At 55.7% G+C, this 15,872-nt stretch overlaps 3 protein-coding genes across 3 annotated transcripts; 2 read left to right on the plus strand and 1 right to left on the minus strand.

Annotated features, from left to right (window-relative positions):
- Positions 1-5,344: 5,344 nt before the first annotated feature.
- DSF2-1 (Protein DSF2) lies at positions 5,345-7,630 on the plus strand (the record flags this gene model as incomplete). The annotated part of the gene is made up of 4 exons (XM_037315718.1): positions 5,345-5,390; positions 5,442-7,280; positions 7,333-7,471; positions 7,534-7,630. 4 exons carry the CDS (start codon positions 5,345-5,347, stop codon positions 7,628-7,630), a joined length of 2,121 nt encoding a protein of 706 aa, XP_037186208.1.
- A 763-nt stretch (positions 7,631-8,393) lies between these two features.
- On the minus strand, positions 8,394-9,324 carry pup1 (putative proteasome subunit beta type-2; the record flags this gene model as incomplete). Its single annotated transcript, XM_037315719.1, has 2 exons — positions 8,394-9,080; positions 9,199-9,324. The coding sequence occupies 2 exons, from the start codon at positions 9,322-9,324 to the stop codon at positions 8,394-8,396; spliced, it is 813 nt and encodes a 270-aa protein (XP_037186333.1).
- Positions 9,325-10,062: 738 nt separating this feature from the next.
- NUP159 (Nucleoporin NUP159) lies at positions 10,063-14,813 on the plus strand (the record flags this gene model as incomplete). The annotated part of the gene is made up of 3 exons (XM_037315720.1): positions 10,063-10,164; positions 10,243-10,903; positions 10,960-14,813. The coding sequence occupies 3 exons, from the start codon at positions 10,063-10,065 to the stop codon at positions 14,811-14,813; spliced, it is 4,617 nt and encodes a 1,538-aa protein (XP_037186334.1).
- Positions 14,814-15,872: the final 1,059 nt, after the last annotated feature.

Consider the following 15,872-nt stretch of genomic DNA (forward strand, 5'->3'; position numbering starts at 1 on the left):
GCTGCCCTCTGGGTGGTCCCATTCGTGCATCCGAGTCTGCACGAAACAGCCACATGTCTCACTGACACAAGAAGCCCAGTTGGAGAGTAACGCCGTTCCTGAATCTCGCACTCTTTTTTGCAGGCAGGTGATTGTGGGGAGGGCAGAAAGGAAGCAATTGGCGAAGCAAAAGCGAAGCAGAAAAAAACAACAAAGAAATGGGGACAATTGTGCCAACGGTTGGACGTCAGTGGGCAGAAACTGTGCATTGCTGTGGCACCTGCGAAATTTCGGGTTTTACACGTGCCACCCCATCGAATGTCAATGCATCGGCGGTACGAATAGCAACGGCAGCAGCAGCACCCACACAGGGACCGAATAACTAGAATGGGTGAGTGCCCGCGTCCTGCCATTGGCTGTGGTATCGTAGACTTGCAAAATGCCTTCATCTGAGAGAGTCCTGTAGCGAACGAATGAAGGCTGGATGAACGTCTAGGCGGGAGGGATGATGGCAGCGGGCTGAAACGATCTGACAGTTTGATGCGAAACTTGCTGTCCACTTGCGGGATGCTTGTGTGAGTGACGTCGGGCAGCTCAAATAAAGGGATTGAAGGGACCACAACGACTGCAGACAGGCGGGCCCATTGAGAGGGCATCGTCGGCCGTGGAACGGCCAGCCTTGCACAGGTTCCGTTCCTTACAGCCAGCCGTTTGGTAAAGTTGGGGTTTTGGATGGGCGGGCTGAGTGCTGATCTTGGAAAACAAAAGAGGCATTTGCGATTCTAGTGCCGTTGACGCGTCCCTCCAGGATCGACGTAGGAATCGTGGTGTTGTTAATTTCCCCAGCCGAGGGGAAGGTTGAATTTTGCAATCTTGCGACCTTGGACGGCAAGGTCACTTGCTTGAAAAGAGATTTCCGTTTCCCGGTTCTAGTCTCTATTTTCTCGCGTGTGTACCATGGCACATGGCATGTAGCCTCCGTCACCCTCATTAGCCTGGACCTCTGTTGGATCCCGGGGAAACAAAAGAAGGGTCCCGGAAATATTGAACTGCTGCAACGTCGCACGAATAAGGTTGTGTTGCCATGATCCATTCCCATATGGCCGTTCAAATACGTAGCAGAGAGAAAGCAGAAGGTGGCAATATGCCCGAGGCAATAGACATCCTCAATCGGATACTGGCCGGCAGCTGAAAGCACAGAATGGGCGGGAAGCAATTCAAAAGAAGGTTTCTGTGATGATATTTCGTGCTGCCGATGGGGGCAGCCAATGAAACGCGGGGATGACTACCCAATTCAGGGGCAGTCATGCTGCAAGAGCGGGAAGCGAAATCATTAGAGCCCGCTCGAAGTGGAGGCAAGGAGGGGAGAAGAAGCATGTGGGCGATGTGATATTGAATTGGGGGAGAAAAAAAAGAGAGAATCCAATCGCTTACATCGCGGATATGAGAGTCAGAGGCGAGACGGCTGTCCGTGTGAGGCCATCGTCATGTGCGACTTGAATTTTTTTCTTTCTTTCCTGGCTCCGTATTCTCTTTTCATTGTTTACATTGTTAAATTGGTCTGGACCGTCGTCCGTGGCATGTAGCTCCGTTTTGTTTTGGCATTGTTCCGTTGTTCATGGAGACGAGATGCCGGCGACAGGCAACGGTGGTCGGCCGACGGGGGGAGACGTTGACGTTCCACGTTCCAAAGGTGGCCCTTCCCCGTCGACAATAACCGACGACGATCAAGACGACACATCGCCATGTCTCGAGGTTGAATCGAATGGCTCCGTAGGCTCCGTAGCGGCTCCGTAATTCTGGGGCAGGCTGCAGAAAACGGTTTGGCGGGCAGGGAAAACCGTCGCGGACACGAATGATGAAGGGTCTCTCGCTGGACTTTTGGGAGTGACGGCGCAAATCATGGCTGTGAGCGCGAGCCTGAGCCTGGACCTCCTGGACGCCAGGATGAGAGAGGAGCTGAGGATCTACATAGCTCACTGGCCGTGACTCTTCAGCAACCGGGGCGGAATATTTGTGCACAATGGCGACTGTCTTTGCTTGTGTTGCACCAGGTGCTGATCGCTCGATGGCCGGTCCAGATTTCTGGCGCAGCGTGTTCTAGGCTGCTTTCTCGCCCCGTGTTAGTGCCGTTGTCTTGTTGCTAAAGTTAGGTCTTTTGGCCATCCGCTAAGGATTTGGGTGTGCTGGGGAAAGCGGGAAGCATTGGACCTCACTCAGGTACGGGCAGGCACAGCACAGGCACAGGCACAGGCCCAGGGGCCTTACTAAGGTCGGTGAGGTGAGGTAGGCATGGCGTCAAGGACGACAAGGCATAGGAACCAGAAGATGAAGAGACCAGAAATGATATCAAGACATTTCTGAGACGGGCAATGATGAACATTGCATTTGGGGCCGACGAGGAGGCAGCTGCAGCCTGCGTTCCTTCGTTTTTTCCTTCCTTCTCTAGGTACTTTACGGCAGCGCTCAGGGCAAATCACATCGAACAGCAGGGCAAGGCAGGTGCTATTCTCGGTGACGGGGGCCCGTTGTTGCCGCAGAGTGTCCGGGGCGAATAAAGGAAGGAAGCGGGACAGGAGACGGCCAAGACCGAACTGCCACTGGAAGACGGCCGAGAGAAGGCCTGCCTGCTGGTTGAGGGAGCCAACTTTCGCTGTTTGGGATCCGGTCAGGTGTTTTGGATGTTGGTTGGCAATTCAGACGGGAAAAGAGCAGCAATCCTCTAGCTCCTTTGAGGCAGTACACTCATCAGCAAGGTAACTAACTCTCTGCAGACCCGACTGCTGCGACAGACAGGATCCCGCTCATCATACACAGGTGCGAAGAGGGACGCTCTGCATCCGGTCCAAGAGTGATGCGAGTTTCCCTTCCTAACTACCTAGATACCTACCGTCAGCTCGTGTCAAAGAGCCGGGCCACCTGACGTGCTTCATACCCACCGCATCTTACATCACCACTCGCCGCGGTGGTGTTGAGGCACGGATGGCGATCGTTTGAATCGCAAGCTAGGCATCTCAACCTGAAGTTGACCGGTCTGCAGCCCATGCCCATGCCACCCATACCTCACGGCCAGGAATATGGCCAACAACCAACAGCCAACTCGGACCTGACGGGCGACTCGTGTTGAAGGCCGAGCATTGGATGACCATGATTGCCACCGACCAGAAAAGGCCAAGCCACATAGCTCATGTGGTGGTGTGGGCGACGACGGTCCAGACGACAAACGGATTGTGGCTCCGTACCAAAAGTCTAGACGGTGTTTTAGCACCCGGCCACGGTGCTGCTACGGGCGACGCATTGGCATTGATGAACAAGGTGACAGCGACAGAGAAGAATTGGAGACGCGCCGTTTCCACTGCGAAGGGGTTCACGCTTCAGACCAGCCAGTCCAGGGTCGATGATGAGACGGGAAAAGAAGGCGAAGACGAAGAAGAAAAAAAGGGGAAATTGGGGCTTGATGTTAGTGCATCGTGTCGCCATGCAATGCCTGCACCCCGGATTGCATACACATTTTAGCACCGTCTGGTCTGCTTCTCTCTCTCTGTCTCTCTCTCTCTCTCTCTCTCTCTCTCTCTTCGCCTGCCCTTTCCCTGGCTTGGGTTAGCTTCCGTTTCGCAGACTGCCCACACCTGCATTACGTTCACTGGCCTCGCAGGATGAACTGTTGCGGACCTGCAGCTGGCGCCCTGCTGTGCTCCATGGGCGTTATTGGAGAATGTCCCGTCTGCTCGTAATAACCGACTCTGGGCCCCCATCTCCGTCCCCTTCCCTCCCCCTCTCCACTGGATGATGCCCGGAACCTGAATGCAGTGACGGTTCAGTCTGAGTCTGCAAGGGAACCACACCCCCAGCAACCCCCTGCTTTTGTAGCCGCATGGGACCCTGGACGACGTCGTGACTACATGTCGTGCTAACCTGGAACTCATCCCTTGTGGTCTAGCGCTGTTGTGTGCTGTGTTGTGTTCTGTCAAATCTGTACGGGAGGTGCCCGTGCTAAGGTCCCCTTTAGCGTGCGGTAGTGCTAAGCCCAACGCAGTCTGTTCGCTCCGTCTCCACGATTGGACCACTCCCAAATCGACCTGCTGACAAGTCAGTCGCTGCAACCTCCTGCACCTTCCTGCACCTCCTGCTGCTGGTTTGCCTTCACCTACACGGCGGTACGTACCTTTTGGTTCTATTTTGCTACCTCCCCCGGGCTGAGGAGGAGGTCGTTTCCCAGGCCAGGTCCCTCTACCTACGTACCGTAGTACGGCCCCCCCCCAGGCCCCTACCTCACCTCTCTGCGACCTGGTTCTCTCTCAAAGGTACCTCCCCAGTTACCACTAAAACGGTGCGTGTCCGTACCTACCTTACCGTTCGCACCTTCGTCCGCCTCCTCGTATCCGATTCTCTGGGGGAGACAGAGATCGCTTCCATCTCTTTTGATCCTCACCTTCTCTTTCCCTTCCTTTTCCTTTCCTTTTCGACCTTTTCCCCCCTCCCTCGTGCCCGTGTGCCCCAAATCTGCCTTTAGCGACAGATCAATGCCAGGCTTCGTCGAGAAATCGTCCCGCTCCTTCTCGGCGTGAGACCTCACACACCACCAACACGAAAAAAGTCAAAGTTGGCTCAAAAGTGGCTTTGCCGTCCAAGGAACGATTTCCCTCCTTCAGAGCATCCCATTGTCTGTTTCCCTTGAAACGTCCCAACGACCACCTTCCATTCGAACGCTCTTTTCGTCCCGACTTCCCACCCGCACTTGCACTTGGCTGCTGCGCCTTCCTCCTCCGCAGCCCACCACGCAGCCAGCACCGACGGACAAGCCCAGACGGGATCAATCAAACTGCAGGAAACTAAAAACGCACACGCGCCCTTTCACTAGCGGCCTGCCTATCCTGCTTCCGTTCTGGCCTCTCTGCCTTTTACATCTGCGTCTGCCTCTAAACAAGGTATTCATCCTGTTTACTTCCGCAGCTTCAAGTCGACGACGACATTCGTTACCTGATCTTCGAATCCGACTTCCTCTGCGCGTCGATCATCACCTCTGTACCAAACTTCAACCTTCCCGGCCCGCCACTGCGACCTTTGGCCTGACCTCATCGTTCATGCGCCGCCCGTAGCATTCCCGTCAGCCACACCACCATCTGGCCAACGACCTGTCATTCGACCTCCATGCCGGAATCCTCTTCCAGTCTAGACTGACGCCATACTCGATCCTCCCCCCGAGACAAGACTTGCACCGCCAGGATTCCAACCACCAACCTCTCCCAGCGAACCCCCCGATCTGGCGTCGACTTCCTCAAATCAATCCACCACCAGCTGTGTAGCAACCACACCGCCTTGCATGGCGTCTTCAGAGCAGGAAGCGACGCATACCCGACCGACTATGTCGCCTCAACGCCCCAACTTCATCGACCTTCGGGCGCCATCCAGTATGTCGAACGTATCGAGACCGCTGCGATCCCCCAGACTTCACGTTGCAGGTGAGGCGCCTCCCGAATTGTCGCCTCTCGATGCCTTCGCCCTCCAGAGTCGCCTTTTGGCGAGGCAGCTCCAAGCTGCGGCCAACGGCGACGGACGACGAATGAGCCGACTCCCGCCTTTGACGACCGAGAGCCCTCTGGTTGTCCAAGGCCGATCTGACTACTTCCGCTCCATGTCCAACGACTCTGGCTCTGATGAAGTGGCGCTTCCCGAGCTTCAGAACCCTGGGTTTGGCATGAGAACCGAGATGGAGGACGCTTTCCCCTCAGAGAAGGACCGCCCGAGATCAGTGCATCCACGAATGAGCCGAATCCCGCCTACTCCCGACGAGAACGTTCCCCTTCCTCCCCAGCCTCAGCTTGACACGATGCGTGGACGTTGTATGGAATCTGTAGGAGAGGACCACGATGAGACAACCTTCGGCGCCAGGAGAGAACAGTCACCAGCGCCTATGGAGCACCCGATCAGCGACTCCCTCCTTCATGCCTCACCACCAGCAGTACCTATGCGTTCTCCAGCACGCTCCCGCGATAACTCACTTGGGACATCTCCTGAGAAGTCAAAGGCTCATTCTTTCGATGGTCCCGGTTTGGCCCCCCCAAGACCCAACTTCATTGCGCGATCAGCCAGCTCCATGTCCTCGCCTCTCGACAACGCTACCGACGACACCTCAATGAGCAACTCCATTCAGTCTCTTCCTCCACGCAAGCTGTCGAGTGGCAGCGCTTTCGCATCGGCCGCGTCCCCGAACCTGAACCCTGGACCTTTCCAACGTTCCCCATCCGTCAGCTCGGAAGCTTCTATGCCACTGCCGCGACCTTCTTTCAACTTCTCAAGGCCGATGAGTCGCGCAGGCACTCCTGGACTGGAAACACCAACGCGCCAAGCCTCATCAGACAGCCAGCCATCCTTTGTATTTGCAAATGACGATTCAGCCAACACTCCTGTCAGCATGAACAGTGAAGGTTTCCCGGATCCCATGCATGACGACGGAAAGGCGGCCCCCTCATACATCTATTCTAAGTATTCACTTCCTAGAGGCAAGATGATTCAACGGTCGGTTCCTCTCGATCCTCATGCACAGGCCTCTTTCCAGTGGGAACAGCCCATGACTCAGCCCAGCAACGTCTCGACGATCGCTCATGGAGCGCCCCCCTCACCTCCGACACGGCCGTCCAGCTCTGCGGAGGTAGGTGCTCCTGGCGATCTCAACTTGACGAAGAATGGCATGAACCGTGGTGGCCCTGCGCCGCAGCCGTCCCCCAACCCGAGCCGCCCATCTACCGAGAGCCGACCATCAGAAGATGACCCGAGAGGCCGCGCTCTCACATCTCCTGTCCACGATGCCGCCCGTGGTCAGACTGCCATGTCTATGGCAACCACCGATTCCAGCAGTACTATTAAGGGCGCTCGATCTCTAGCTTCGGGTGCACCTACCACTTCGGAAATGACAGCCGAAGAGCACCTGGCCAAGGGTATCGAGTGCCACGAGAATGGCTCCGTCAAGGAGTCTACTTACCACCTTCGCCATGCTGCCAAGGGCGGAAACGCTACTGGCATGCTTCTATATGCGTTGGCTTGCCGCCACGGCTGGGGCATGCGGCCCAACCAGCGTGAGGGTGTTGAGTGGTTGAGAAAGGCAGCTGAGGGTGCCAGTGTTGAAATTGCCGATGATGAAGACCACGTCAAGGAGGGCAAGTTTGTGGATGCCACAGAGAGGAGGACGCGTAAGGCACAATTCGCACTCAGCATCTATGAGCTCGGTGTGAGCCATATGAATGGATGGGGTATTGAGCAGGATAAGGCTCTTGCCCTGCGTTGCTTTGAGATCGCTGGATGTAAGTTGCCAAAGGATTTCATCTCTAAGACGTCTCACTGACAGAACACTAGCTTGGGGTGATGTTGATGCATTGGCTGAGGCAGGATTCTGCTACGCCCAAGGCATCGGATGCAAGAAGAACCTTAAGAAGGCCGCTGGTTTCTACAGACAAGCTGAAGCCAAGGGAATGAACATGGTCGGCAACAGCTGGTACGTATTGCCTCACAATGAAAGCACCCAGGAAGCCGCAGTGCTGACATGAAACCTCGCAGGATCCACAAGTCAAAGTACAATGACGATGACAGCAACGGAAAGAAGTCCCGCAGCAAGTCCAGGACGCGCACCATGTTTGGCATCAAGACTGGCTAGCTACGAGTCTTTTAGGAGTTCTTTCTGCGCGCGCATGGCTTCTGGCGGCATTTCACGGATCATGACCACTGCATCACCACATCACCTTCATACCCCGCATCTTCGGAGTTTTGGGAAGCTGGCTCTACGGAGTGCAGCTGTTTTTTCTGGGCATTTCAAATTCATGGATGGGAATTGTGCCATTTTCTGCATTCAGCAAGGTACGCTACACGGGAGCAGGGGGAGGACGAGGTTGTCCTAATACCCATGCAACAATGGACCAGCCGTCTGCTCCGTGCCACGGGAGGTGGAAAAAGTGAGGGATCGTTTAGCGTGTACAGACCTTGATTGAACATACCCTTGGTTCCTATGTATATACCACATTTGCTTTGAGGGGAGGGCCATTAAATCCTCCTCAGAAGTTTTCCTTTGTTACTTGTTACACAAAAAGGGCTTTGCCTGCATAATGGCAGTCGCAAGGCGAATGGGGAAAAGCCTTCCATAACTGATCCCTGGATCTACACCTACACCTTGGTGCCACATGCCTCCATACTGATGTCTTGGTGATTGCTGGAATCAGACTGCTTTACTACGATTATTGGTTGCTACAGGGCCCCTACCGGAGTCAACTTAATCACTCAACAACATGCGTTTTTGGCTTCATCAGTGTCAATGTCTTCTATTGCCATTGTCCATTGTGTTGGTACATCAACTCCTCGTCTAGGGAGCATTTTCATTAGCCAGCCTCTCGCAAGCCCGTATCCTCATAAACCCGTCAGCCCGCTCATGCATCGACCTCCATCGCCTCGCCAGCCGGCACCTCCGTTACGCTCACGTAACGGCCAATCTCGTTCTTCTTGATAATCTTCTCGTTGAGGACGGCGGTCGTGCCCTGCTTGAAGGCGTAGCTCTTGAGCTTGGCAGTACGCTCGTTGGGCTTGACGAAGCCGCGCTTGAGCGTGGTCTTGTCCTTTGTGATGACGGCGACGTCGACGTTGCTTCCGGAACCCAGATCGTTGAAGATACCGGCCTGAATGGCATCGCTGGCGAGCTTAACAGCCTCCTCCTCGTTCAGCTGGGGCTTCCACTGGGTCTCAAAGACGGACATGGCGGCGAGGGAGCCGGAGCCCATGGTGACGTAGGGGAGCTTGTCGGTGGAGCCGTGGGCGTGGACGGTGAACAGGTGGGTTCCCGTGGGGTCGACGCCGGCAACGACGAGGTAGGCGCCGATGTGGCCCTGGTACTGGAAGAGGTGCTGCTTGAGCATGGTCATGCAGGTGACGACGCGGGGCTTGCGGCCTGTCGAGAGGGCGTGGAGCTCGAGGTTGGAGGAGATGATTGCGGTGGTGAACTCGGTATCGGCAGCGGTTCCGGCACCCGCGCACCAGATCTGGGGGGCGATGTAATGCAACTTTTCACAGTTCTTGTCCGCTACGATGGGACCTGACGTCGCTCTTGTATCGGCCGCAATCTGAATGGATAGTTAGTACGAGCTTGTGGTACGAAAGGGCGTTACGCGGGGGCGAGTCCAATGACTGGATCCATGCTACTAGCTGATGGAGGGGAATCTAGTGTTTGGGAATGCTAACCACTACTCCGCCGTCGAATATGCATCCCACGATAGTGGTACCTGTGCTAGTCGCCTTGGGCAGGGGGACACCTCGGGCGTGGAGGGCCGCATTGCGGTTGTAGTTGGAGAAGTCGAAGCCAGGCATGGTTGCTGACTTGGCTGGCTAGACCCGGACGCTGTGATTGTTCTTTCTCGGTCGTCGGGTTTGTGGGAAACTTCGTGATCGTTCGGTCGTGGTGGATGGTGAGGTTGGCAGAGGTTCCGCTGGGCGTGGAGATGTTGAGGGACGTGGTGAAGGCAGGAGCTGATGACGAGGCTAAAAGCTGCCTTCAATGGTGTCGCCCGCTGTTTGGGGAGAGCTCATGCAGCGGGAGGCACCCTGACACCGACAGATGCCAGTGCTGATTGGCCAGGGACGCCCCATGAAGCTGCCTAAGCTTCACGTGATCTTCCTAGTCGATGCGACCGGGGTGACGGACGGGCCCAGTAGCAAGCAGGAGCTCCATACGAATTTTTGGGAGCAGCAGCAGTCTGTCCCGTCGCCAGAGACCAGGCAATCAGACGGTGCAACATCTAGAAGGCATCACTCTTCTGCCTTAAGGCCAATTCTTTCGCGTTTTAACGTGTGAAACTAAACCAATCTCCTTTTTATCGGCATTTTGGCGCTCAGCAGTCTTTTCTAGAGTTGACAACGTCCCTGCGCAATACTCACTGGTTGCGACTGTAGCAACCGCACCCAGCTGCTTGCGACGAACGGGAAAAGAAAAAAAAGAAAAAACTTCCCGTATATCAACAACGCGGCCCCTCCAACGAATGCAAAGAACCACCCCCAGCTGACCCAACAAGTCCCTCCTCCAACGAGCCGGTTGCTCAGCATTCCATCATGGCTTTCGGCTTCTCGAACCAAGGAAACGCCATGCTTGGAAGCACGGCTGGAGGCGGAGGACTGAATCAAGGCCCCGAGCTGGAGGTGATCCAGACCGAGGTGAGATCTGGTCACCGACACCGTCGATGCCGTTGTCTATCACACGTTCAAAGCTCACCAACTAAAACTATTGTCCAGGCGCTTGGTTTCAAATCGATTGCCGGAGACGCGAAGCTCCGGCTGACGTCCGCATGGTCCCCTGCACCCGCCGACACGGCCTCCCTCCTGAGCATCGCTCCCCGCCGGGGACTCGTCGCCGCCGCCGGCCCCGATGAGATCACGATCGCCTCGACCGAATCTGTGCGCAAAGGTTTCGAAGCCGATTCTAAGGAGAGCGACAGCTCCGATGTCCGCGCCTTCCAGCCCCAGGTCAAGCTGCCTATGCCCATGAGGGTGTCGCAGCTCGCTTTCAGCGCCGACGAGAACTACCTGATTCTGTCTGCCGAAAGTGGCGGCGGTCTGGCCGTCTATGAGACCCAGAGCCTGCTCAACGGCGGTACTCAGGCGGCCTTCGAGCTTGCAACGAACGGGGAGACACTGAGGGCGCTGGTACCAAACCCTACGATCGAGAAGGCAGAACTGGTTGCCATTGTGACGAATAACGGGAACTTGCACATGGCGAACTTGAAGGATAGGAATATCAGCAATGTTCTGAAGGCGCAAGTCAGCTGCTTAAGCTGGAGTACCAAAGGAAAGCAGCTTGTCGCAGGCTTGGCGGATGGTACTATCTTTCAAATGACCCCCGAGGGCGAGGAAAAGGGGCAGATCCCACGACCGCCCGGCGTAGAGAACGCTCACGGTAGGTTTTTGTGATGCGAATTTCGTTGGGAACGCGAACTGATCATCTCCATTCAGTGTCTTCTCTGAGTTGGCTGGAAAATCACCTCTTCCTGGCCATCCATACCTCAACAAAAGAATCTCCCCCCACATCAGTATACCACATAATCACCAGAAAGCTCCCGTCAGACTTCACATTTCAGAAGCTCACAGACCCCGTCGACCCCTTTGGCGCAGAGAACACTCCTCATCACTCAATATTACGACTGAAAGACTTCCCTCCTAACCTTACGGATCTGTTGATTGTCGCGTCCACAGCATCCCCTGATATCGGCCTTCTCAGCAGATCAAAGACGCCGCTGTCTCCGGATAAGCCAGCAGACAGTATCTCCAATGTTTTCACAACAACAGAGCTTCTCGACGACTCCAAGCGTGCGTCTCTCCCTATGACGGAAGACTTCCAGAACACAGTCCCGATTGGCGTTGCTCTCGACTTGTCGAGCAAAGAGAAGGTCTACAAGCCTCTGCCTGCGGACGAGGAGCTTGAGGACTCACCGGGCCCACTGCCCGGCTTCTGGGTCTTGAACCATGAGGGTGTTCTGAGCTCATGGTGGATCGTGTACGAGGACTCCATCAGAGGAGGCACAACTTACCCTGGCATGGCTGTGCTTGACACGTCTGCTCCAGCGCCTGCTCCTACACCCTCGGCGCCTGCAGCAGCTCCAGCCGCTCCAGCAGCTGCGTCACCTTTCGGTGCACCCTCTCAGCCATCAGCGTTCGGCTCTTCTGCGAGCTCGACGCCGGCATTCGGTGCCCCCTCTGCTTTGGGCGGTGGCCAAAAACCGGCAAACCCTTTCGGCAGCGGCGGATCCACCCCTGCATTTGGCGGCAGCTCTGCGCTAGGAGCCAAGAGTTCACCATGGGGCACATCAAATGCCTTGAGTTCTGCGACTGGCGCATCGTCAACAGGATCAACGTTTGGAAGCACCGCGTTTGGTGGCAACACATCTGCTGCTTCGCCTTTCGGCCAAACTTCCACTCCTAAGTCGGCGTTCGGGAGCGGCGGTGCATTCGGCAGTGGCAGCGCCTTGGGCAGTACTCCTGCTGCGGCTACCTCTAGCCCAGCTTTCGGTCAGCCTTCATCTTTCGGGCAGTCCTCGGCTCTTGGTGGAAACAAGTCTCCCTGGGCAGCTGCAGGTTCAAGCTCAGCCACTACAGGGTCGACATTCGGACAGCCTAGCACCTTCGGCTCTGGAAACAAGAGTGTCTTTGGTAGCGGCTCGACACCGACAGCCGCGGCTACTCCTTCGTCAGGGGGTGATTTCGCAGGGTTTGCATCGTCTGGCGGCTTTGGTTCGCTTGGTAACAAGAACGCCAACGAAGGCGGCAGCGTGTTTGGAAGCAAACCCTCCTCAAGTCCTTTTGGTTCGGGCCAGTCTCCTTTCTCATCCACCAAAGATACTGCGTTTCCACCGCCCAGCCAGAAGCCCAGCAGTGGTGCTGGAGTCAATCCTTTCGCCGGTCAGCCCTTCAAGTTGGAAAGCAGTTTCAAGCCCGATCCTTCTGCAAAGGACGATGACGATGACGACGAAAAGCCTGCTACCAGTGGCGGATCCTCGTTCTTCGGCGGCGGCTTCAGCTCGGCCCTTGGAGATGCTAAGAAGCAGACAACACCTACTAAGGAGCAGAGCATGGACACAACGGAAGAGACACCCAAGCCTAAATCAGTTTTCGATTTGCCCTCCACGACACCCAAGGAGACACCTGCTCCTAACAAGGGACTGTTCGGACTCGGGACTGCGCCGCAAAATGGCCGAAGTCTGTTTTCCAAGCCCTCGCCAAAGTCCTCGTCGTCAGGCTTCAAGCTGGAGCCCCAGAGTAAGACTCCCACGGATGCTCCCTTGCCTCCCGACTCAACGAGCAGGGTTGAGTATCCTCTGGGAGAGTCGTCTTCTTCCTCAGGCGGGGCAAGTAAGGCTTCCCCGAAGGCAGGCGATGCTCCTCTTCCCCCTGACTTCCTCACGACGCCCAAAGCATCTCAGACGAAGGCTGTCGATGACCCGCTTCCTCCCGATTTCCTTAAGCCTAAGCAATCGACGAAGTCATCAGATGACGCACCATTGCCCCCTGACTTCATCACCCCCAAACCTAGTAAGGCTGTGCCATCGACTACACCTCCGACAGCACTGCCATTGCCCGCGGAGGAGAAGCCGAAGCAAACGGCGCCAGCGGCTGCCCCCGACTTCCTCAAGATGCCCAAGCAGTCTCTCACACAAGCAACCTGGTCATCCACGCCCGTCAGTGAGACGCCCGCTAAGGAGCCAGAAGACGCTCCCCTGCCACCCGATTTTATCACCAAACCCAAGACGAACGACCTCCCGGCCATACCAACTGTCCCGGATAGCGACCACGACAGCGATCTTGAGGAGGACGAAGAAGGGTCCGAGGGTAGTGGAGTCGACGTCGCAAAGGATCTTAGTCCGTCCATTGTGGCCATGACTCCCAATGCAGGTCTGACTCCTCAAAGCTCTTTCGGTGGTGTTAGCAGTAGCACTTACTCCATTCCGCGCACAGAGGAAGAGAGACCACGACATTCGCTATTCGGCAACAATGTGCCCACACTTCCTCGTCCTTCGCAAACGAGCCCACGATCCCCCAGCCCTGTCAGGGCCGCTATTCCAGGACGCCTGCGCCAAGAGTCAGCTCGCTCGGTTAGTGCCCCTGGTATGGCTTCTCAAATTCTCGGCGCCCAGAGAAAGCAGCCCTCCCAGATGGGTATGTCCATAGTCGGTTCTAAGACCACAATGGAGGACCCGTTCGTTGCGCAGCAGAGGTTGGCGCGCCAGAGGAGACAAGCTGAGGAGTCGCGAACTTTGGAGGACGAGGAGGACGATGAGATTCAGAAGATTCTTGCATCCAAGATCGAGCCCAGTCTCAAGCTGGACGACTTCATCGCGCACTCCAATGTGGTACCGTCAGCAAAGGAAACCATCCCCGCGCAAGTCGAAGCCGTCTACCGTGACATCAACTCCATGATTGACACTCTTGGTCTGAACGCTCGATCGTTGGCAAGCTTCATCGTAGGACACGATGTTGGCTTCAAGCAGGGTGGTCGCCGCAAGGAAGACCTTGAAAACCCCGAAGACTGGGTCTTGTCTGAGATCGACGAGCTCGGCGAGGTCATTGACAGATCTCTCGCCCGGGACCTAGAATATGGCCGTGTTCAAGATGTAGAAGAGAAGCTGGAGGCTTGCAACGAACTTGCGCGTGAGATGTCCCGCCTGCGGTCTAAGCAGGACGACCTCAAGAAGATTATGATGGTCAGACTCGATCCCGACCAGGCCGACATCAGCCGCTCCTTACCTTTGAGCGCCGAACAAGCTGCTCAGCAGAACGAGTTGCGTCGTGAGTATGCCAACTTCTCCAAACTCCTCGCCGAGGTGGAGGAAGCCTTGACGCTTCTCAAGACCAAGCTCGCATCAGTAAGCAGTGCGTCTGGCAAGGGCAACTCCAATGTCCCCACCGTCGAGGCCGTCATGCGCACCATCAACAAGATGACCAGCATGGTCGAGAAGCGATCTGGCGACATTGACGTTCTCGAGAACCAGATGCGGAAGCTGCGCTTCTCGTCGGTTAACAGCCGCGAGGGCTCTCCGATGGCCACCCCTCAGAGGAACAGCAGGTCGCTAATCTTCTCCCCCGAGCGTATGGCCACGGCGTCACCCGGCACTCTCCGCAACTCCCTTGTATCCTCGGTCGCTTCATACGGCGTCCGTGGCACGCCTCCCCGCAAGAAGCTGTCTGGCTTCAGCCAAGATGAGAAGTCAGAACTGATGGCGAAACGGGCCAAGAGACAGGCCGTCTTGAACAAGCTCAAGGCAAATGTCGAGAGGGCCGGCGTGAGTGTGTGGACCCTAGAGGATGCGGAGTAGAGCATTGTTAGACATACCTAGATTGGGGAGAACAACGCTCGGCGCGTATGGGACTAATGGAGCAATGGCAGATGGGAATGGAGAGCGCAGATAGTGTATATCATAATGTACAATGGAACCAGCAGTATATGCAGCCTGATCTAGCCTTGTCAAGTGGCATGTCAGACTCTAACCGGCTAGTGTGAGCCTAAGAACGGAAGTATCATGTATCCTTATCATTGCAGTCGACACATAGCTGCTCATGTGTCTGTGTCGTGTCCCTTGTGAAGGTTGAGCTGCTGACGGCTTCTTCGAGTTAGTACGATATCTCCACGCATGTTACATTCAAAAGTCACCGTCACACAAAGTCAGCCTTGTGATTGGTTGCCTCCACGGTTTATGTCGTATTACTACCCGGGTTCGAGGTGTAAACCTTTTTCTGAGCCGATGAAACGATGCAATTGTGAGATCGCGGTCAGTCACGCACGTAGGATCTCAGTTGGACAGTACATGACAAGGCGAATCAACGTAGGACGTGAAACCTTCGGAGGAACCGTCTAACCAGACAGCAATGGTCATAGCAATGTGCAGCATGGGAATGTTGTCGTCATGTCCGTAATGTTGCGATAGAAGCATTGGAGAATGTTGGTCAGTCTAGGCGTTGTCCCAGCGAGTCGATTCCATATCTTTGGGGTCTTCCGCAGATACTCATGCTTATTACACAAGCTTCGGAACATAGTGTCCTCGGTATCTTGAAGCGACGTGCATCTAGTGTCTTGACCTACGTTCAAGACCTAGTTATGGGTACACATGAGAATGATGATTGAGGAGGTTCTTGGGCGTGTTTAAGTAGATGCATAAGGAATGAGCGCGGACTGGTCCACTTAAATTTTGGGGGGCAAGGGTGTTAATTGCTCACCTACAGTGCCCAAGCACGAGACTGCGCGCCCTGTACCCCAGCGCAGCGCGAGGACCCCGCGACTTGGGCGCGTCATCAACTTTTTGATTCCATTGACCTCAATATTCTTAGGATTCAACACCGAACCCTTGGCAGTTGCCAGTCCCCAACAACGTCGTCGC

The sequence above is a fragment of the Colletotrichum aenigma genome, assembly GCF_013390185.1.
Source record: "Colletotrichum aenigma strain Cg56 chromosome Unknown KSG_Cg56_contig01, whole genome shotgun sequence".
Taxonomy (NCBI): domain Eukaryota; kingdom Fungi; phylum Ascomycota; class Sordariomycetes; order Glomerellales; family Glomerellaceae; genus Colletotrichum; species Colletotrichum aenigma.